The sequence below is a fragment of the Eubalaena glacialis genome, chromosome 17 (assembly GCF_028564815.1).
Source record: "Eubalaena glacialis isolate mEubGla1 chromosome 17, mEubGla1.1.hap2.+ XY, whole genome shotgun sequence".
Classification (NCBI taxonomy): Eukaryota; Metazoa; Chordata; class Mammalia; order Artiodactyla; family Balaenidae; genus Eubalaena; species Eubalaena glacialis.
Window position 1 is genome coordinate 43,283,557 of NC_083732.1, and position 24,659 is coordinate 43,308,215.

Here is a 24,659-nt window from a genome sequence, read left to right on the forward strand (position 1 = left end):
TCATTAACTCATGTAAGGCATTTTACTACTTTGTGTCCCCGATAGTAAAATTAGAACTATATAATAGAATTTATAAAGTTCTGTGAACTTTTGAGGCATGGGTGCTATATATCATCATTGTTATCATTGAGCAGCATTTATTAAGGGTATTATTTCATGGGCCCTCAGTTAGAGGCATATAGCAAAGAGCACAAGTAGATTCTGGTACTATCTTTTTAAAGTACTTTAAAATATTAGCTCATGTATCTTGCAGAAATATTTTTCCACAGAATAATAACTGTAATAAACTCTTATTAATGGTATGCACATTATACATACAAAGCTGTAGATTCAGGGTTCAGTCACAAGTTACTTAGGAAGAAAACAATTTACACATAAGAAAAAATTAAGGGCATGCAAAAAAGTACACAATAATATTTATGAACTATACTGAGGGGACAAACAGGTAAAACCTGATGTATTATAAATGATATTAAGCAACCTAATTCATGCTACTTTAGGCTTCTGTAAAGAAATTTTTTCTCATGTTGCTCTTAAATTTGAGGTTTAAAAAATAATGTAATCTGTGTACAGTGCCCCTGCATGTCTGTAGTTTCTCTGTTTCTTGATTTGGGGCTGTTGAACTTTGAAAATCCCATGTGAGTGACATAAATTATGTTCTATGCCAGGTCTTGATTATCCAAGGGCAGAAGCAGTTTGGTGTCAGGGATTTGAGCACCATCCAGCATGTATTACATGGCACTGTACCCACCCCCTCCACCCCACCAAAGTAGACTGGACCAGGGTGAGACATGTGTCCCAAGCTGGGTCAGTCACATTCTCTTTCTTGGGGATTATGGTAGAGTCTAAAACAGTTTTACTGGTCTGAGCTAATCACATGAACTAAGAGAGAGATTTCAAACTGGTGACCCGTGGGATGAATCTGGTTCACAAATAGGTTAGTTCTGTTTTGTCTGCCTCTCTAAATATTTGAATTAGGGTCCCCAGATTTCCAAATTAAGAGAGTTCATATAAAAGTCTGAATCTCTGGTTCTTTTCTGTCTGTCTGTTTTAAAAAAGAAAGATTAGGCAACACTGGACTCACATTCCCATGTGACAGCAATTTCTGGGAGCTGGCTGAAATGCAGCTGCCGTGTTGGAAAACGCATGTGCTTACCAGTTCAGCGCATGCCTGACAGGTGAACTCCTGCTAGGCCCCCTGCTGTGTTTTGAGTTATCTTCTTGGTTCCTGTAGGCCAGTGGTCCCCAAACTTTTTGGCAGCAGGGACCGGTTTCATGAGGACAATTTTTCCACAGACTGGGAGGGGGGAAGGTTTTGGGATGATTCAAGCACATTACATTAATTGTCCACTTTATTTCTATTATTATTACATTGTAATATATAATGAAATAATTATACAACTCACCTTAATGCAGAATCAGTGAGAGCCCTGAGCTTGTTTTTACTTGCCACTCACTGATAGGGTTTTGATATGAGTCTGCAAGCAGTTGATTTATTATCATCTCTGTGCAGTCAAATCTCTCTGCTAATGATAATCTGTATTTGTAGCCACTCCCCAGCACTAGCATCGCTGCCTCAGCTCCACCTCAGATCATCAGGCATTAGATTCTCATAAGAAGTGTGCAACCTAGATCCCTTGCATGCGCAGTTCACAGTAGGGTTCGCGCTCCTATGAGAATCTAATGCTGCTGCTGATCTGACAGGAGGCAGAGCTCAGGCGGTAATGTGAGCAATGGGGAGCAGCTGTAAATACAGTTGAAGCTTCGCTCACTTGCTCGCCCGCTGCTCACCTCCTGCTGTGTGGCCCCGTTCCTAACAGGCCATGGACCGGTAGCAGTCCATGGCCCAAGCACTGGGGACCCCTGCTGTAGCCATTTCAATTTGAGAATTCTGTCTACTCCATGATCATTCAAATGCAGGAGTTGTGGGACAGCTATATGGATACATGGAAAAGTAGAGAAAATATGTTCAAAAGAGAAAGAATGAGGAGTGAAGGAGAGGGGAAATGAGAGAGAGAAAGAGAATGAATATGAAGCTGAGAGAATCTATAATGAGAAATGAAACTCTATGTTCTGCAGAGATTCCCAGAGAGTATTATCTCCCAGACTTTGAGAAGCTCCTGGGGGCAGACAGACTATTAGCCTGGAGCTGGTATGGGTCTCCTTGGACATCACAACCTGGCTCAGTGATTCAGAAGCATCAGAAACCCAGGAGACTCAAGCATGAGCATTTCTGTGACTACCAAGAGCAGCCAAAGGACTATGTATATACACAGCCAACACATACAGTTGACCCTTGAACAACACAGGTTTGAACCGCAGGTCCACTTATACCAGGATTTTTTTTCAACAGTAAATACTGCAGTACTGCAGATCCCTGGGTTGTTTAAATCCCGGGATGCAGAGGAAGAGCAGATGGGAGGACCAATTATAAGTTATACGTGGATTTTCCACTGTGTGGAGGATTGGCGCCCCTAATGCCCCCATGTTGTTCAAAGGACTACTGTGTGTGTGTGTGTGTGTGTGTGTGTGTGTACATATATACCTAAAATTATATTTTATGTATATCTTATGCGTATTTATATACATATGTTTATATTAATATGACTTCCCGCTGCAGCCACAAGGTCCAGCATGTTGGACATAGGGTGCGGCGGGCCCACGCAGCCATGGACTGGCTCATAGGGACGTCTGAAAGCCAAGCCCAACTATGAGAAGCCTGTCGGGGAGAAGAAGAGGTACCTGAAAGCAGAGTACACCAAGTCCGGAATCACCGACTTCGAGTTCAAGGTGCTGGTGGTGTTGCCTGAGAGATCGACCTCAACCAGGGGCTGGCGAGCAACACCGCGACGGTCTCCACGACGTCCTCGTGCAGGATGGGGAAGCCCAGCATTCTGCATAGGAGAGGGGTGCCAGACGACGGTCATGGGCCACACACAGTGCTACCGGCACAAAGAGCAGGAAGAACGGCAAGTGCATAGTCCCCTAGTACGTCGACTTTGTCTTGAGCTCCCTGCAGAAGCTGGTGACCCAAGAGGACCTGTTCCCCACGAAATACAGCAGAGAATTCCCCAGCTCCTTCCAGTCTCCGGTGAAGAAGATCAGCAAGTAGCTGTTTCACGCACCAGCGCCCATCTACTCCTTCAACTTCAAGGAGACTCCGGCTCTGGAATAGAGTTGAACACACTCTACGTCAACTTCACCCTCTTCGCCAGGGAGTTGTGGGCCGTGGTGCATTGGGCTGGTTTCCCGTGCGGTTTTCCTGGTTGGTGGATGAGTTCGGCTTGTCAGGAAGACCCTTTGGACGTCATTCATGCATTTCGCAAACATTTATGGGACTACGGTTCTGAGTTTCAAAAACAAAACTAAAACCCTGGGTTCTGGTGCCTTTTATAATAGTTTCCAGTTCCAGTTTGTGGTGAGTTTGGCCGTACCCTCTATCCTCAGGTGCCAAGACTTAGCTTTCTAACGGGGGTAAATTCTGCCTTTTTGATTAAGTTAATCTGAGAGCGTATCAGTTACCAGCAACCCAAAGAGCCTTGGCCAAGGCAAGAAACCAGAAGGAAAACAAAGGTGTACAGAAAAGTGACTAAAAATTATTTTCTAACAGATATCTAAAGTGACTAAAATTATTTTCTAACAGATGGCTTACAAAATTTGATCCTGCTTAATCTGAACAACAATCAGCTTACATGGATTCCTCAAGAAATCAGCAGGTAATTTTGTTTCTAGTGAGAGCTGGTTACCACTACCACCCCCCCACGCCCCATGCCCCCAACTGCCATTTCTCCCCATCCTGGTCATTTGAACACGGTATGCCTAGCCTCAAGTCCTTGTGGGATTTATACATAGCAAAGAGGCACCTGAAGGACTGAGGCAAGACACTGATTTTAAGCAGATGATTCTTTAAACACTTCAGAGAAATGAGAAACAGCATGACTTGGTAGTCTACGTATAAAAGTGAGGGTTTGAAACAAAGTTCTAAAGTTGATTGTGTTATTGATTTCCTAACTGGGGGGTTCTTGGAGCTTGCTCTGCTACAGAATTGGGGACATTAAACTTTACTGTAAAACATTTTCAGCTTGATGGAAAAGGTAATATGAAAGCAATGACTTTAAAACCAATATGTCGTTTTCATAAAAAAAAACACATTTTATTATCATTAACAAAAACAAAAACAAAATGCTATTTTTCCTTATCCTGCACATTTGCATAGATGGGCTGCTGTTACAGTGACTTTCTGGAGCCAGCTGAAGGCCTTGTCCTTCTGCAGGCAAAACACCCTCTTGGGCTTTTCTTCTGACAGATGGAGACAGAACCCTACTCAGGTTTACTTTGGAGACTCTCTTTATTGCCTGTCAAACAGAAACAGACGTATTACAACATAAGAACATCCAGATTTTTAAAGGATACAAAACTATGAATAGTTCTCAACAAAGGGCTTTCTGCAACACCTAAAGTCTATTCCAATTTACTTGTCTATACCTCTAGCTAATGTATTTTTCCCCAGATAGATTTTTACAGAAAAAGTAATGTTTTAAATCAGAGCAACTAGAAAAAAATTTGAAGCTATCTAATTTATGAAGAAGAGGAATACTCATGGTAATGAAAATGCCAATAGTTGTCTGCTTGCTTTTTCACTCATTCAGCTTATCAACTGATTTATGTGTTGGTCATGTAATGAAAAAAGGACACCTTGGAAGATCTGGTGAACTAGGTTCAGGTCATAACTTTGTGCAACTAGCCTTATGACCTTGGCCAAGTAATTTAACTGTCTTGGACCTTGGTTTTCTCATCTCTAAAGGAAGAATTGTGAGGAGATGAACTTTGAAATTCTTGCAGCTATAACGTTATGATTTCACAATTTAGTAAGCTTAGCTCTGTTTGGAGAACAAAGTACAATATTGTCTTTCGTTAAATGTATTCTTAACTATTTTAAGTGTTTTTTTTTGATGTTACTGTAAATGGAATTTTGAAAACTTTTATTTTCAGTTGTTTGTGGCTACAATATAGACATAAAATAGATTTTTTAATAGTGACTTTGTAGTCTGTGACCCTGCTTTTAGTTCTAGTAGGTTCGTTTGTTTTTTTTTGCAGTACCTCTCTTTAACATTTTAACATTTTGACTATCTTTTTAATTTTGAAATACTCTTCTCTCATACCTTTAGAAATTCCTTGTTAACCAGGTTCATCTATTTTTCTGCTCATGCCTTCTCTGGGTGCCTTTGGTTTTTGTTTGTTTGTTTGTTTGTCAGATGTTCATATTTCTCAAGAATCTTTCCATCTGCTTCCTCTCTATCTCCTTCTGATCTTTTGTTGTTGTTATTCTTTCTGTCAGTCTCATGTATTCACATGGCTTCCACGATCGAGTTCATAGAATCTTCCCCCAAATCTCTTTCACTAGCACTGACTATTGTCATAAGCAACAGTCCCCCATTTTAAACTGTCTAGAAATGTCACCTCATTATGTTACTAATTTAACTTCAACAGCTTGAGAGCATTATAAATCTTCATTCTTAGCTTTGCAAGAAGACACATCTGCATTTGAATCTTGACATGGTTTTCTGATGTTTAAGTTGGGCAAGTTATTCACTGCCTCTGGTCCTTTATTTTCCTCATTTCTGGATTAAGGGTAATAACTCCAGCCTTAGGGTTGTGCTGTAGATTAAATTTAATGCACAAGTACATAGTTGGTGCTCAGTAGTGCTAATTTGTTCCTGCTTCTTTATTCAAAATACTAATATTTTCTCAGTTTGCTATGCCTTCCTGTTGCCCTAATTTTACAGGTTCTATTATTCAAGGCCAAGTTCAAAATGTTGGTTCTTCCAAAATGCTTGTGAGGGGCCTCAGGTACTATAGCTGCAATTACAGGCTCAAATCTTAACCCTTTTCTCCTTGTTTGTTGGCATTTTCTATCCTCAATTTATGAGTCTATCTAATATCTCCTTCTAGACAATGATATACATAAGGGCAGAATTTGTGGCCAATCTGTCTTTGCATCTTCCGCAGCAACTAAGAGGTACAGGATGTATAATCTATATCTAAATCTATACCTATCTATATCCATGTGTGTGTATATGTCCTCCTTTGTCCTCTGGCTTCCTCTTCAGTATAGCTAGTGTATATGTACAAAGAATGAAGATAGAATTTTCTTTTCCTTAAATCTAAGTTTTGATTAGATAAAATTTTAACTTTTAACATAAGCCATCTGATTATAAAATATCTTTAAAAGTTAAATTACAGCACAGTTTTTTTTATGCTCAAATGATTCATAGTAGTTGTGAACACTTGACTGAAGAAAATCTCAGGTGAGCTACAAAAAATGTGAATTGATACGTGGCTCTGATAAGTGAGGTCTGTACAATGGACTTTCTTATTCTTGTGAATTTCATTCATACACTTTATTTTTTAGATTAAAAAGCCTTACATATCTGAGTATAAATCATAACCGGCTAGCCAGCATTCCTAGAGAACTTTGTTTCCTTGAGAATCTTTCTGAACTTCAACTTAACTACAATCAGCTCATCTGCATACCCAAAGAGATGAATTTCTTGAAGAAGCTCCAGAAGCTTCTTCTGGTCAGGAACAACATTGAATCTTTGCCAGAGGTAAGCAAAAGATGGAACCAAATTTTCTTTTGTTGGTGAAGAACTCATTACACCATGATAAGGAGCAGTTGTAGAATAAATTTGGGCATCTGAGTACAAGAGGTCATTTGCTTTCCCTCTGATTAGGTATAATCAGTTCCCAAATCCCTATGACAAAGGAAGGTTATAACTTGGATTTTTTCACAAAGCTAGGGATGCCAGATTTAGTAAATAAAAATACAGAATGCTTAAATCTGAATTTCAGATTACCAATGAAGAATTTTTTTTAGTATAAGTATGTTCCAAGTATTGCATGGGACATACTTATACTTTTTAAAAATCTTATTTTTTTTTTGCCTGAAATTTAAATTTAAGAGAGTGTCCTGTATTTTATCTGGCAACTCTATATACAGCACAAAATATTAGTACTTTTTGGTTTTTGAGTAAGTACTAGATATCTTCCATTTTTCCTTTACATCCACTCTCCATCCTTTTCCAACCTGCTCTGTGCCTGGGAGACTGACCCGTATGGGCATCAATGAGCTCCTTTGTCCTCAGACTTCCTCTAGGATATGGCCAATGAGGGGCAATAGCAGGAGGTGAAGGGCAGGGGGATATTGAGTACCATATAGTTTTCCCCTGGTGTTCTCTCTAATAGGGTGCTGTGAGTTGCCTGCATGCTTTTCTGGAGGGTCATAGCAAATGTCAGGTGATCCTCAATGGACATTATTACATTCCCTTGACTCTTTAGGCCTGTGGTATTAAAGAACTCCCTGCTGTTGCTAGCTTTTGGGAACCTTGTGGTTTTATGGAACTACCTTTCTTGGTTTAGGGAACCTCATTGATTTCCCTGAACCCTGTCAAACTTTTATAAATAGTGGCTTTATTAAACTCTCCTCAAATTTCCCAGTTTAAGAGTACCATTTCCTGTTAAGAACCTGTCAACAGGTTTACCTTCCTTACTTATACAAATTAGAATTAATTTGGTAGGAGGAAATGCATGTCATACAGTAACTTGAGGAATAAAAAAAGCAGATTAATTCCTACTGTTTCACTTTTCTCTCAAGAAGATATTCCCTTGGGACTTCCCTGGTGGTCCAGTGGTTAAGAATCCCCCTTACAATGCAGGGGATGCAGGTTTGACCCCTGGTCGGGGAACTAAGATCCCACACGTCGTGGGGCAACTAAGCCTGTGCACTGCAGCTACTGAGCCCACGCGTCACAACTAGAGAGCCCACCTGCTGCAACTACTGAGCCCACGTGCTCTGGAGACTGTGTGCCACAACTAGAGAGAAGCCCGTGTGCTGCAATGAAGAGCCCACGCTGTAACTGAGACCCGATGCAGCCAAATAAATAATAAATGAATAAATTTTTTAAAAAGAATATATTCCCTTTAAAAATTCTGTGCACCCTGTAAAGTGATATGTAAAAATATACCAAGGTATAGGCTATAAATAAGTATATTTCAAAAATTTTATTATTATATTCCTTAAAATTTCGACTTAGTATAAACAACTAAGAAAATGTCTTGGAATTACAGATTAAACCTATTAAAAACATGTCTGCCTTATTTGAGGGAAAAGCAATAACAGCAGCAATAGGATCATCATGAAGCATTATATTACTTAGTGTTCATAACAACTTTATAATGTATCTCTTATTATACCCATTTTAGAATAAAGATCAGAGAGGTTTTGTGACTTGAACATAGTTTGCAAAGGTCAGGAAAAGAGCTCAGATCCATGTCTGTCTAACTTAAAAGTCCGTATTTCAAATCAATAGTCTTACCACAATTTTATAAACCCAAGGCGTTTAGACTTTAAAAAATTTGAATGCTAGCTAGTAAGTCCTGTCCTGAATTATCATGTAAAGAATGCCTATAATCATTTATGTCCTTGTACATTTAATATGATTCAGTCTATCATTGTTCTTTTTGGTCTGAATTATAAATGATAAGACATTACAGAAAATACTCATTTGTTTTGTTACTGAACATATTATGAATCATTTTCTGGTACATTATAAATTATGTGTATGTCTGCACACGTGCATATGAAGGTATATGCTCATCCAGTCACATTGGGCATGTGGCTAGACTAACAGATTTCCCTTATAAGGAAAGGGTTGTGTTAGCACAATGCCACACAAAAGGTAGATGTGAAATAAATGCCAGTGGAATTGTTGATAGAAATAGTTTTCTAAGATTACGTCTGTGTTCTGTCTCCCAAAGGTTCTTTCTGTTTTAATGATAGAAATGTCTACTAAGTGCTCACTATGTATTAAGCCCTTTAGTAAGCACTTTTGATTAGTAATTTATTTAATGTATTCAGCATCCATATTGAAGACAGTGGGTTCCATTAACATTTCCATGTTACAAATGGAGAAACTAAAGTACAAAGATTAAGAAATTTGCCTATAGATATATAGTAAATGTCAGAGGTGAATTTGAACCTACAGATATTTACTACAAATAGTCTAGTTCTTGGTCACCATGTTATGTTGCCCTGGAGTGGTCAGAGGAAATGGAGGATTGAAAGAATCTGGTGATCCAGACATAGTGATATCCCTGGGGAGATATACTGAAGAATTGACCAGGTAATTAGGAAAGGTGGTCAACCTCATCAAGTTTAAACTTACAAGAAATGTTTGTGATTCTACATATTAGACTTTTAAAAAGCTCTCTCCCTCTTTTGTTTCCTGACACAGGGACTTTGTGATCTTTTCAACCTAAGAATCCTAGACATAGCTGGAAATGTTATTCAGATGTTTCCACCAGGAGTAAGTAGAGTCAACTTGAAATACAATTGAAAAATAATTTTGTTTATGCTATTGGGAATAGAAAAAATAGGCAGCCAGTAAAACCCATAGTAATTGGAACCTTGAATTATACAGATAACTCAAAGATTTGCTTTGTTCTAGAATTTCAAGACCTGTTATTTCCCATTCCTTCCTTTGTGTTCTGTGCCTGCTGAACTTGTTTGAACTGAGTGAACTCTGATTGTTAGCATAAATATTTTAATATATTAGCTATGGTTAAGTGGTTTCTTTTAATCATATACTGTTTTTGGTCACCTCAGACTTTTTGAAACTATTACGTTCCAGAGCATAAATTTTTATCCCTTGCAATTAATCCAAAAGAGACACTTCTATTAGTTGTTTTTAAGCCATAAACAATGAAAAATGCACTTTTTTTCATCTGGAGATGAATTTTGACTTTGCTTTATTTCAAATAACTGAGAAGCAGTTGGTCTTAGCAACTTCTAACTTCTGGGAAAGAAATGGCAGTTTTTCATGTTGGGGTGAGCATGTTTCCACTGCAAGGTAATAATTAGAAGCTCATCAATCCACAAGGTATTCAATAAATAGTTGTCGATCCATTAATTACTTTTTCTGATTGATCAACACAAAATTGAGATTTCAGTCCTTTTTACCCACTGAGCAATATTTTACACTGAAGATGACTCAAATAGGAAAAATGAGTGTAATTTCTGTGTTTTAGAAAAAATGTAGAGTTTTTTTGTGGTAAATTATGCATAACATAAAGTTTACCATTTTAACCATTTTTAAGTGTACAGATCTGTGGCATTATGTATATTCATGTTGTTGCACAACCATCATCACCACCTATCTCCAGAAGTTTTCTATCTTTTCAACTGAAACTGCACCCATTAAACACTATAACTTCCCATTCCTCCCTCCCTCTAACACCTGGCAACCACCATTCTACTTCTTGTCTCTAAGAATTTGAGCACTCTAGGAATCTCATATGAATAGGATCGTACAATATTTGTCCTTTTGTGACTGGCGTATTTCACTTAGTATAATGCCTTCAAAGTCTGTCTATGTTATAGCCTGTGTCAGATTTCCCTCTTTTTTATGGCTGAAAAATATTCCATTGTATGTATATGCCACATTTTGTATATTCATTCATCTGCCCATGGACAATTGGGTTGCTTCCTCCTTTTGGCTATTGAGAATAATGCTGCTGCGAACATGGGGGTACAAATATCTGTTCAAGTCCCTGCTTTCACTTCTTTTGGGTATATACCCAGCAGTGGAATTGCTGAGTCATATGGTAATTCCATGTTTTAATTTTTTTAAGGAATTGCCAAACTGTTTTCCAAAAATACAGTTTTGAATGTTTAATAAGCACTGGATGTTGTTAATGCTGACCTGATAAATGCTGCAAGATTTTATTCATCCTGCTACAACATATTATTCATGTCTTAGTTTACCTCTTTTTCTGCCCTATGATGCCTTCTCTGATTGCCAAAGCAGACTTCTGATGCTACTTCTTCTCTGGTACCGTTATAGTTTGTACATACCACAAAGTAGAGTAATTCTTTTCAAGTCTGTCTTCCCATTAGACTGTAATCTTACAGAGGAAAGGAGTACTCTTTTTAACCTTTATACCTGCAGTGTCTTAAATTCCAATTGAATAAATGTTAAACAAATAAATAAAAATAATGTTCTTAAACTACATTCAGTATTTGCCTTAGTAGTATCGTGAATTCACAGTTTCTTCTACAGTGATTCTGTACTTACAATTTTGATAAAACACCATTACTTAGATTCCATTAATTTAGAGTAATTTTGGCAGAATCTGAGTTAGTATCACCTTTGTAACATCTATTTCAGAATTTTCTGAAAACTCTGAAGTAAGATATTCTGTGAATTCATCTGAGCTTTGGTCCAACTGGTTCAAGTTAATAAAATTTCCACATTTTATTAGATGGGGCAACTAATGAGGAAATGATGAACATAGAGGATAAATGACTGACTCTAGGTTATGCCATGATTATCAGTGAAAGAGAGTAAGTTTCAAAATAATGGTAGTGAACTTTAAAAACAATTAGACCATCCTTTTTAGGAAGCAATATAGTATAGAAATGAAGAACATGGACTTTGGGGTCATATACACATGAGTTTAAAGTTCTAACTTTCTATTTACTAACTTTGAAATCTCTAACAAGTGGCTTAACTTCTCTGAGTTGCTGTTTTATTTGTCAAATGGGTATATTAATAGCATTAACTTTAGGAAGGTTTTTAAGTTACATAATGATTTAAAGCATTTTGTTCACAGTTGGCATTCAAGGAATGGAAGCTCTTATGATTATATGTTGTATGTACAATATATACCAATAGTGAAATACTAGTAATATGTATAATTATAGTGATCATCCACTGTCTACTAGCATTAATAGGAAGAATTAACCTTGTGAGATACATGTTCTAAAAACTTATTTTTATTATAAAAATTTTCAAACATACATAAAAACAGAGAGAAAAGCAAAAGGAAATTCCATATACCTATTGCCCTGAAGTGTAGTATTAACCCAAAGATTTGAAAATGTGCTCTGTAGAAGTGTCTTTAAGTGGCTTATTTTACTGCCTCACAGCTATTGCTTTTTTTTTTTTTTTTTTAAATAGGGCTTTATTTAAGACTGTTGCTATTTTATGACCTGAAACTTGGTGTGCTATTTGGAAAATGCAGTTGTTTCACAGAAGTTTAGTTTTTATTCACATGGCTTTTAAATATTTGAAACTGAATTTTCACCAGGAGTTTTGTATAAGAGTGTACATTAAATGGAGATCTGCAGTAAGACAATGGGACTGTTATAATTATTTGTTCATATGTGTTGAATCAAAAGAATTTCTAGATTATTAAGAAAAATGCCGTCATGATCAGATAGTGAGTTAGCTGTATTAGAAATGCATTGGTTCTTTTATTACCATGTAGTCAGATCTAGTACATTAAGACTTTAATTTCTTTCCTTATCTCTTTTTTTCTCTTCTTGATTTAAACTTAAAACATTTTTTGAAAGTTGTACAAATTATACATTCTTCTTAAAGTTTCAAACAACAAAGAAATACAGAATAATAATAAGAGTATCCATTCCAGGACCTCTACATGTGTGTTCTTTAGAAAAGTCTGTTAAAGCATATATATTTTTTTAAGAATTTTAAGGGAGTTTATTGCCAGAAAGTGCCAGCGTCTGAAAAGAGAACCATAAATGCTCCTAAGCAAAAGTAATCACCATCCTTTCAAAATATGCCAACAGGAAGAGAGGTGCCAAAGCAATGTAGTTCCAGAAAGTGAGTCTTCCTCCTGCTTCCTTGAGGTGTGGCAGGAAGGTCCTCAAAATCAGGCTGTCCCCTGAGGACTTCATTCTAATACAGAACAGGAAGTCATTTCACCTCTCCATGGCCCTTCTCCTTCTCTATCTTTCAAATGGAAGGTCTTTTGGTGATATAATGATATTGTTTATCCTTTCCTGTGTATTGTGAGCTTGTTGGGATGATCACATTCATCATTTCGCTGGACCATTTATCATTTGCTGGACCATGAGGAGCCACATTTGAAACCCACCAAGAGGAATTCACAGCCCACAGAGATCTTAAACTCAGAGCACAATTCAGAAACTGGACATGATTTTGGTGTCTTTCTTTGAGAAGAGGATGATGCATTTTCAGATGGGCATAGGTATCTGAACGAGATTAGATGTGCCTTTTTTGGAATTAGATATATGGAAAAAAGAAAGTGTGTGGATGTGGGCACTGAAGAAGGTGGTTAATAATGAATAGTACGTTTTTCATGTTATACTATGTCTGGATTGGTTTCATGATACTTAATTTCCCAGTATAAATTTTCTTATTTATTTATTTATTTATTTATTTATTTATTTATTTATTTATTTATTTATTTATTTATGGCTGCGTTGGCTCTTAGTTGTAGCACATGGGATCTTTCATTGCAGCACACGGGCTCCTCTCTAGTTGTGGTGCGTGGGTTTCTCTCCAGTTGTGGAATGTGGGCTTCTCTCTAGTTATGGTGTGCAGGCTCTCTAGTTGTAGTGTGCAGGCATCAGAGCACATGGGCCCTGTAGTAGCAGCACGTGGGCTCTCTAGTTGTGGCATGCAGACTCAGTAGTTGCGGCACTCAGTCTTAGTTCCCCGACCAGGGACTGAACCCGTGTCCCCTGTATTTGATGGCAGATTCTGAACGACTGGACCACCAGGGAAGTCCCTGAATTTTCTTTTTAAAGAAGTACCATCTAAGTATGTAAAAGGTGTCATTGGTAGTAGAAAGATCAGTAGCGAGAAAGCAAAACTCTGGGGCTGATTTCTTGATTTGATATACCATTGCACAATTTGAGGAAATTTTCAGTGCCTCAGATAAAATTATTTGATATCCAATTCCTATCTAAGACATGTCAAACTTATTCATTTTAATAGTTTGCAATAGTCCTGTGCTTCTTGGATGAATAGGGATTGTTAAGATTTTTTTAAAGATAACTGTTTTTTTTTCTCCCATTTAGTTCTCTTGTCTTCAAATAACCTTGTGTAAATAGCATTTTTTTGATTATAGAAGTAATTAATTCATTGTAGAAAATCCAGAAAATAAATAAGGATAGAAAGAGCCAAATATAAGGTATCTTTAGGTTTGCCTCCCAAAGAGTATTTGTTGGTTTTTTTTTCTTCAAGTATCTTATTTTTATATGTGCACTTAAAAAATTGAAAGCATATTTCATATGAAATATGTATCTTGTTTTTTCTTTTAACATTATATATTGAGCACTTTCCTTAAATGAAAGTTCTTCAAATATGTGATTTTTAATGACTGGGTGTCCTTTTACCTTTTCTTATCATATGTTCACTTTTTCTTACATTTTTTATTATATTGATGGAATTGGATGTGGATTTTGAATGAACAAGCCTTTGAGGAAAAGGATGATCTGAAACAAGATGTCTTTTATTTGTATCTCTTTTTGGGGGAGTAACAATTTTGAGACATTGCCTGTGATGGACAGTGAACCATAAGGAAACATTGCCAGTTGCTCAGATAGTGGGGGAAACAGTGATGCTTGGTTTACGAGTTTCCTAGTTCTGCTGTAATGAAGTACCACAAACTGGGCATTAAAATAACATGTCTCTGTTTTCTTGTAAGGACACCAGCCCTAGGATTAGGGCCCACACTAATCTAGTATACTCTCATTTTAACAAATTACATCTGTAAAACCTCTTTCTAAATAAGGTCACATTCTGAAGTTCTAGGTGGACATACATTTTGGGGGTATGTCTCATTATATTTGGGTAGAACAACTCATTATATCTGGGTAGAACAATGAGTTTTAGTACTCTATCTAGCACCTGTATGTGTGATAGATATAACTCTCCTAAGTGAGGCTTATATGACAATTCATTTCAACCAAGTTAAACTCTCTTCTGTGTTTTGGTCATGAAGATTTGAAGAATTTCTATCCTCAGGAAATTCTGGGGAGACAAGTAAACAAATATGAATGTTGTCCTGTAAGAACTTTGGATTTCATGTTTGAAGTGGGCCTTAGAGAGATCATAAGAAAAATATAAAGACAGAAATTTAAAACTAGAAAAATTAAAGAAAGTGACATTAATTAGCTTGGAAAGAGAAAGGAGGTAGGTAGGTGGTAATTTCATTGTTGAGTTCATTATATGAAGGGAGACAGTAATCAGCTGCCTTAATAACTTTTTTTTTTAAATAACTTTTAATGATGGAGAAAAAAAACCCACACTGTCATTTACTGCAGAAGGACTTTGGATTAAGATATCATAGAGGGATTTCTAGGAGGAAAGGGTTACCAACCTCTCTCTAGATTCTAAAAGAAAGAATAGAAAGCTCAGTCTGAAGTAGTTATGATTCAGCTGTTTCAACAGGGAGAAAAGTAAGTCACTGAGTTTTTAGTTACCTTGAAGCAATTATATATATATATATATATATATATTTATCTTTAAGAAAGATTTTTCTCTGGCTCCTCTTTCCCTCAGGAGACTGGTTATTTTTCAAACTGCAGTCATTTGAGAAAAAAGTTGACCGGACAAAAGTGAGAAAAAGTTTTAATGGTCATCATCAGGTGGTATAATGATGTTTATTTTTGATGTGAGGTTTAAAACAAAATATTATAACAGACAAAATAGACTTTAAAATAAAGACTATTACAAGAGACAAAGAAGGACACTACATAATGATCAAGGGATCAATCCAAGACGAAGATATAACAACTGTAAATATTTATGCACCCAATATAGGAGCATCTCAATACATAAGGCAAATGCTAACAGCCATAAAATGGGAAATCAACAGTAACACAATCACAGTAGGGGACTTTAACACCCCACTTTCACAAATGGACGGATCATCCAAAATGAAAATAAATAAGAAAACACAAGCTTTAAATGACACATTAAACAAGATGCACTTAATTGATATTTATACGACATTCCATCCAAAAACAACAGAATACGCTTTCTTCTCAAGTGCTCGTGGAACATTCTCCAGGATAGATCATATCTTGGGTCACAAATCAAGCATTGGTAAATTTAAGAAAATTGAAATCGTTATCAACTATCTTTTCTGATCACAATGCTCTGAGACTAGATATCAATTACAGGAAAAAAACTGTAAAAAATACAAACACATGTAGTCTAAACAATACACTACTAAATAACCAAGAGCTCACTGAAGAAATCAAAGAGGAAATCAAAAAATACCTAGAAACAAATGACAATGAAAACACGATGACCCAAAACCTATGGGATGGAGCAAAAGCAGTTCTAAGAGGGAAGTTTATAGCAATACAATCCTATTTCAAGAAACAAGAAACATCTGAAATAAACAACCTAACCTCACACCTATAGCAATTAGAGAAAGATGAACAAAAAAACCCCCAAAGTTAGCAGAAGGAAATAAATCATTATGATCAGATCAGAAATAAATGAAAAAGAAATGAAGGAGGTGATAGCAAAGATCAATAAAACTAAAAACTGGTTCTTTGAGAAGACAAAGAAAATTGATAACCATTATCCAGCCTCATCAAGAAAAAAAGGGAGAAGACTAAAATCAATAGGATTAGAAACGAAAAAGGAGAAGTAAAAATTGACACGGGGGCTTCCCTGGTGGCGCAGTGGTTGAGAATCTGCCTGCCAATGCAGGGGACACGGGTTCGAGCCCTGGTCTGGGAAGATCCCACATGCCACAGAGCAACTGGGCCCGTGAGCCACAACTACTGAGCCTGCGCGTCTGGAGCCTGTGCTCCACAACAAGAGAGGCCACGACAGTGAGAGGCCCGCGCACCGCGATGAAGCGTGGCCCCCGCTTGCCACAACTAGAGAAAGCCCTCGCACAGAAGCGAAGCCCCAACACAGCCATAAATAAAAAAAAAAAAAAAAAAAAAAAAAAAATTGACATGGCAGAAACACAAAGGATCACGAGAGATTACTGCAAGCAAATCTATGCGAATAAAATGGAAAACCTGGAAGAAATGGACAAATTCTTAGAAAAGCACAACCTTCCAAGACTGAATCAGGAAGAAATAGAAAATATAAACAGACCAATCACAAGCACTGATATTGAAACTGTGATTAGAAATCTTCCAGCAAACAAAAGCCCAGGACCAGATGGCTTCACAGGTGAATTCTATCAAACATTTAGAGAACAGTTAACACCTATCCTTCTCAAACTCTTCCAAAATATAGCAGAGGGAGGAACACTCCCAAACTCATTCTACAAGGCCACCATCACCCTGATACCAAAACCAGACAAAGATGTCACAAAAAAAGGCCAACATCACTGATGAACATAGATGCAAAAATCCTCAACAAAATACTAGCAAACAGAATCCAGCAGCACATTAAAAGGATCATACACCATGATCAAGTGGGGTTTATCCCAGGAATGCAAGGATTCTTCAATATGTGCAAATCAATCAGTATGATAAACTATATTAAAAAATTGAAGGATAAAAACCATATGATCATCTCAGTAGATGCAGAAAAAGCTTTTGACAAAATTCAACACCAATTTATGATAAAAAAATCTCCAGAAAGTAGGCATGGAGGGAACTTACTTCAACATTATAAAGGCCATATATGACAAACCCACAGCCAACATCATTCTCAGTGGTGAAAAACTGAAACCATTTCCACTAAGTTCAGGAACAAGATAAGGTTGCCCACTCTCACCGCTATTATTCAACATAGTTTTGGAAGTTTTAGCCACAGCAATCAGAGATGAAAAAGAAATTAAAATAATCTAAATCAGAAAAGAGAAGTAAAACAGTCACTGTTTGCAGATGACATGATACTATATATAGAGAATCCTAAAGATGCTAGCAAAAAACTACTAAAGGTAATCAATGAATTTGGTAAAGTAGCAGGATACAAAACTAATGCAAAGAAATCTCTTGCATTTCTATACACTAATGATGAAAAATCTGAAAGAGAAATTAAGGAAGCACTCCCTTGTACCATTGCAACAAAAAGAATAAAATACCGAGGAATAAACTGACCTAAGGAGAAAAAAGACCTGTAGGCAGAAAACTATAAGACACTGATGAAAGAAATCAAAGGCGATACAAACAGATGGAGAGCTATACCATGTTCTTGGATTGGAAGAATCAACATTGTGAAAATGACTATACTACCCAAAGCAATCTACAGATTCAATGCAATCCCTATCAAACTACCAATGACATTTTTCATAGAACTAGAACAAAAAATTTCACAATTTGTATGGAAACACAAAAGACCCCGAATAGCCAAAGCAATCTTGAGAAAGAAAAACAGAGCTGGAGGAATCAGGCTCCCTGACTTCAGACTATACTACAAAGCTACAGTAATCAAGACAGTATGGTACTGGCACAGAAACAGAAATATAGATCAATGGAACAGGATAGAAAGCCCAGAGATGAACCCACACACATATGGTCACCTTATCTTTGATAAAGGAGACAAGAATATACAATGGAGAAAAGATAGCCTCTTCAATAAGTGGTGCTGGGAAAACTGGACAGCTACACGTAAAAGAATGAAATTAGAACACTCCCTGACACCATACACAAAAATAAACTCAAAATGGGTTAAAGACCTAAATGTAAGGCCAGACACCATAAAACTCATAGAGGAAAACATAGGCAGAACACTGTATAACATAAATCACAAGATCCTTTTTGACCCACCTCCTAGAGAAATGGAAATAAAAACAAAAATAAACAAATGAGACTTAATGAAACGTCAAAGCTTTTGCACAGTAAAGGAAGCCATAGAGAAGACAAAAAGGCAACCCTCAGAATGGGAGAAAATATTTGCAAATGAAGCACCTGACAAAGGATTAATCTCCAAAATATACAAGCAGCACATGCAGCTCAATATCAAAAATACAAACAACCCAGTCCAAAAATGGGCAGAAGACCTAAATAGACATTTCTCCAAAGAAGATATACAGATTGCCATTAAACACATGAAAGGATGCTCAACGTCACTAATCATTAGAGAAATGCAAATCAACACTACAAGTTGTAGGTATCACCTCACACTGGTCCGAATGGCCATTATGAAAATAATCTACAAACAATAAATGCTGTAGAGGGTGTGGAGAAAAGGGAACCCTCTTGTACTTTTGGTGGGAATGTAAATTGATACAGCCACTATGGAGAACAGTACGGAGGTTCCTTAAAAAACTAAAAATAGAACTACCATATGACCCAGCAATCCTACTACTGGGCATATACCCTGAGAAAACCATAATTCAAAAAGAGTTATGTACCACAGTGTTCATTGCAGCACTATTTACAATAGCCAGGACATGGAAGCAACCTTCGTGTCCATTGACAGATGAATGGATAAAGAAGATGTGGCACATATATACAATGGAATATTACTCAGCCATGAAAAGAAATGAAATTGAGTTATGTGTAGTGAGGTGGATGGACCTAGAGTCTGTCATACAGAGTGAAGTAAGTCAGAAAGAGAAAAACAAATATCGTATCTTAACGCATATATGTGGAATCTAGAAAAATGGTACAGATGAACTGGTTTGCAAGCAGAAATAGAGACACAGATGTAGAGAACAAATGTATGGACACCAAGGGGGGAAAGGGGAGGGTGGGATGAATTGGGAGATTGGGACTAACATATGTACACTAATATGTATAAAATAGATAGCTAATGAAAACCTGCTCTATAGCACAGGGAACTCTACTTCACTTCGCTGTGCAGTAGGAACTAACACAACATTGTAAAACAACTATACCCCAATAAAAAAAAAAGAATCTCTGGAGTGCTGTTAAAACCCAGATATCTGGGCCCTACCCCTAGAGTTTCTGATTCAGTAGTTTGGAGAGTCCAGGAATTTTTATTTCCATTAATTTCTTAGGTGATCCTATTGCTTTAAGTCTGTGGACCACACTTGGTGAACCACTGGTCTGATGTATATAGCTGTGGTAGAGCTTGGACTTGCACTCAAGATTTTTGCTGCAAGCCCATATTAGAACCCTGCCTCTGAGAGAAAATAAATGCTGAGGAATCTATTCTTTGCCTCAGGAGTGACAGGCAGGGGCAATCCCTGTTATGTTACACAAATAAATAAGACATTTCTTTCATCTCAGTGAGAATTTGGGTTCTGAGGATTTCCCTGTGTCCTTGACTAAAATGATACTCAAGGAACTATAGAATTCTTGTGTACTCTGGAAAGTACTTTACATAGAAACTAAGATTTTGGTATGTGAGCACAAGGAATGCCTATAAAGTTGGAAGCTGAATCCTCTTCAGCCACTCTGGATGTACTTGGTGCATATATGCCATTACATAACCTCTTAAACACATATTCATCAGTCAATCTAAAAATTGGAGAGGTTTTTAGCACTTTAAACTTTAAGCACTTTAAACACTAAGTTTTATTTTGGAGAAAGTTTAGCAAGGCCAAATCTTTACCATGTAACTTTTAGTTGTTTCTGAGTTTTGTCTTCATAAATTTTCCTATTTACATGGGATCTAGCAGTGAAACTCAGGTTTAGCTAAAACATTTACAAGGACACGTATAAATATGACAACTTGTGAGAAAGCACTTTGTGGTGAATAGACATTGAAGAAATGTGCTTAAAAGATATAAATCACAGCCAATGCTACATTTTCCAAAGTTGCTGCTCTTTCAGTTTCAAATTCATATTAACAATATTCATTTGAATCTGTGCTCTCCATAAACAGATTCTGTGTCAGAGTTAAGAATCTTAAGTATTTGTATATCCTAAAATTTTGTGGGCACATAGTGTTTTTATGAGGAAAATTGTGTTTGGACTATTTAAGGGGGATAATGGTTATAGCACCTAGTCCATTTCATCAGTGCCCCCTTTTTTCCTTCAAGAAACACCAGAGTTATCATAAATCAAATTTGAGAATAGTGTGAGCACTTTCCCTTTTACAGTATGAGAAACACAGGAGAGAAAAAAAAAATGTAAGCAACTTTCCCAGAAGCACAAATCGTTTGAATGAAGAGAAGATTTGAATATACTCTTCCCAAACAAAAATTAAATATGCCTAGATTATCAATTTACCAGTTGTGTGACCCTGAGCACATAACTCAATTACTCTTTGCCCCCCCCCCCCTTTTCCCTCTGTAACTTGAGGATATTAATAAACGCTTGTATCATAACATTGCTGGGAAAGTATCTGACACAACTGTTGGTGCTTAGCAAGTATAGAACGAACAAAAAATTAAATGAGATAACATATATAAATCCTTTACTAATGCTTGGCCCATGATAGATATTAAATGTTATTTTCTTTTAATTTTAAAGTTTGGTCTGAGCTACCTGCTGCTGAATCCATCCCAAATGCAGGGATGTCTTTCAAAGCCATGAGAGCACCTGAAAGGTTCTAATTTGCAATTTGAAGGGTAACAACTGTTCTGTATGCAAGGGTATGGGGGGGGGTGTGCAGTCTCTGTTAGCAGCACACTATTTGGGGTTATTTTCCTCTACAGACCAATTTACATTCTTCTGGCCTACTTTGGTTAATCAACAAAATAGTACTAATAAACTATCTCTCTGAAAGAGGTCCCTCTTTCCCTGGATCTTAACCTTTGATTCTCTGTTTATTTCTGTCTCATCCTTTCCCCCTTCCTCCTGGCTGACTTGGTTTCTGATTGTCAAATGAGATCCCTCTGAAAACAGGACCCCTTGTTAACTGAATTCTCCTTTTCTTAGACCCTTTACACAACTTGTCACCTACTACTTATCTCTATGTCCTTTCCTTCCTTGAATACTTTTAATTTAAAATGGTTTCTCTGACATAGAGAATGGACTTGAGAACATGGGAAGGGGGAACGGTAAGCTGGGACGAAGTGAGAGAGTGGCATGGACATATATACACTACCAAATGTAAAATAGATAGCTAGTGGGAAGCAGCCACATAACACAGGGAGATCAGCTCGGTGCTTTGTGACCACCTAGAGGGTTGGGATAGGGAGGGTTGGGGGAGATGCAAGAAGGAGGAGATATGGGGCTATATGTATATGTACAGCTGATTCACTTTGTTATGAAGCAGAAGCTAACACACCATTGTAAAGCAATTATACTCCAATAAAGATGTTAAAAAAATAATTAGACAGTTATTATTGAAGATCATATGTGATCAATTATGTGAAGATCATAAAAGAGAAGGGAAGACTGAGGAATGGTCACAGGTTGGAGAGACTAAGGAGACATGACAACTACATGCATTGTGTGATCCCCAGACTCAACCTTGGACTAGGAAAAGGAAATTAGTGGGAATATTGGTGAAATTTGCATAAGGCCTGTGTATTAGTACAACCTATAGTATTGTATCTGATAATTCCCTGGCTTGGGCCATGTACAGTGTTATGTAAGATAACGACATTTGTGGAATTTTAGTGAATGGTTTATGGGACTTCTTGGTACTTCTTTTGCAATGTTGTGTTATTCTGATGTTGTTTCAAAATGAAAATAAAAATTAAAAGTAAAAATAAATAAATTAATAAAATGGTTTCTCTGTTCATAAGCAATGCTGATTGATTTTTTTAATTGAAGTATAGCTGATTTTCAAAGTTGTGCCAACCTCTGCTGTATAGCAAAGTGACTCAGTTATACACATAGAGACTTTCTTTTTTTTATATATTCTTTTCCGTTATGGTTTATCACAGGATATTGAATATAGTTCCCTGTGCTATACAGTAGGACTTTGTTGTTTATCCATCCTATATATAATAGTTTACATCCACTAATCCCACACTCCTAGTCCTTCCCTCCCTTACCCACTTTCCCCTTGACAACCACAAGTCTGTTCTTTATGTCTGTGAGTCTGTTTCTGTTTTGTAGATAGGTTCATTTGTGCCATATTTTAGATTCCACATATAAGTGATATCATATGGTATTTGTCTTTCTCTTTCTGATTTGCTTCACTTAGTATGATAATCTCTAGTTGTATCCATGTTGTTGCAAATGGCATTATTTCATTCTTTTTTATGGTTGAGTCGTATTCCATTGTATATTTGTACCACATCTTCTTTATCCATTCATCTGTCTATGGACATTTAGGTTGTTTCCATGTTTTGGCTATTGTATGAATAGTGCTGCTATGAACATAGGGGTGCATGCATGTTTTTGAATTATAGTTTTGTCAGGGTGTATGCCCAGGAGTGGGATTGCTGGATCACATGGTAATTCTATTTTTACTTTTCTGAGGAACCTCCCCTGTTTTCCATAGTGGCTGTACCAACTTGTGTTCCCACCAACAGTGTAGGACTGTTCCCTTTTCTCCATACCCTCTCCAGCATTTGTTATTTGTAGACTTTTTTTTTATATAAATTTATTTATTTGTTTTTGACTGCACTGGGTCTTCGTTGCTGTGTGCGGGCTTTCTCTAGTTGCAGCTAGCGGGGGCTACTCTTTGTTGCGGTGCATGGGCTTCTCATTGCGGTGGCTTCTCTTGTTGTGGAGCATGGGCTCTAGGCACGCAGGCCTCAGTAGTTGTGGCACTTGGGCTCTGTAGTTGTGGCTCACAGGCTCTAGAGCTCAGGCTCAGTAGTCGTGGCACACGGGCTCAGTTGCTCCATGGCATGTGGGATCTTAGTTCCCTGACCAGGGCTCGAACCTGCATCTCCTGCATTGGCAGGTGGATTCTTAACCACTGCACCACCAGGGAAGGCCCTATTTGTAGACTTTTTAAAGACGGCCATTCTGACCTGTGTGAGGTCGTACCTCATTGTGGTTTTGATTTGCATTTCTCTAAATTCAATGCTGATTGATTTTGATCCATGCCAGTGAAAGCATATCTTGCTGTGTCCTTGATTCCAGACACTTGCCTGATACCTAGCATATAGAACCTGGTTTAGTGTTGCTCTTGGCTTCATATTTGTCTAATTTCTAAAGCCTAAATATTTCACAAATGTTCCAATGCCTTTTGTTGTTTTACTTTTTGGGCTTAATCCAAAGTCAAGTGATGAAAGCCATTTTATTTTTGTATGATTCTCATCGTTTTCAAATGAGCTCAACTGCCTTCAGTAGAATTATTTCCAAGTATGAGCAGTTACACACAAATATGTTCACATACACACAGGGAGGTCATTTAGCTTTGGACTAAGATAAATATTTTTGTGAAATAGACTGGACACTTTGAGAATTGTTATATACAGTTTCAACATGTCTATAACCAAAAATGTCCTTGAGTGGTCAAAAGCCCAAGACAGTTGTGGGAAAGGCACTTGGGAACATGAAATTGTGATGTTTGACTTGTACCAAAATTTCTATCAAAACATTTGAAACTCTTTTGCAAGTATAAAGGTATAAAAGTGATGTTCAGGGAAACATTCATAAAGCTGTGGACAAGAACATCTCCAAATATCTCCACATTCTAGTGATTTGGTTTGAAGTATTCACTCTGCTCAAATAGCCATGAGATATTCCAGTTGTCTACCTCCAACCCCTTTGCTTTTCTGCCTCTTTTGAATAGCAACATTAGAGATCAACTTTTTTCTTGTTCCATATCTATAGTTTATTTTCTGTCTCAGTTGAATATTAAGGAAAACTATACCTTATCCTTGAAGCTTATTATATCCTCTCTAAAATTTGACTTTAATTTGAAAATAGTATATTTTTCTTTGTCAGTGCTGCCTCAGTGACTCAATTTATTAAGAGATACACATTTAAAACAACATTCAATTACCTTTAAAAAATGGGACACAAGTCAATGCTTGACTAATGAAAACCCCTTGTGGGCTCTATCGTTTTATGTAAGTGATGT

At 37.0% G+C, this 24,659-nt stretch overlaps 1 protein-coding gene and 1 pseudogene across 2 annotated transcripts in view; both read left to right on the forward strand.

Annotated features, from left to right (window-relative positions):
• LRRC69 (leucine rich repeat containing 69) overlaps positions 1-24,659 on the forward strand; it is a 98,186-nt gene that overhangs the window by 17,807 nt on the left and 55,720 nt on the right. The window contains exons 3-5 of one of the 2 annotated variants that reach the window (XM_061172104.1): positions 3,644-3,716; positions 6,413-6,608; positions 9,294-9,365. The exons of the other annotated variant lie outside the window; for it this stretch is intronic. Coding sequence (XP_061028087.1) covers positions 3,644-3,716; positions 6,413-6,608; positions 9,294-9,365 — 341 coding nt within the window. The remainder of the gene's footprint in view (positions 1-3,643; positions 3,717-6,412; positions 6,609-9,293; positions 9,366-24,659) is intronic. 2 annotated transcript variants of the gene reach the window in all.
• On the forward strand, positions 2,031-3,369 carry LOC133077423 (MOB kinase activator 2-like; annotated as a pseudogene).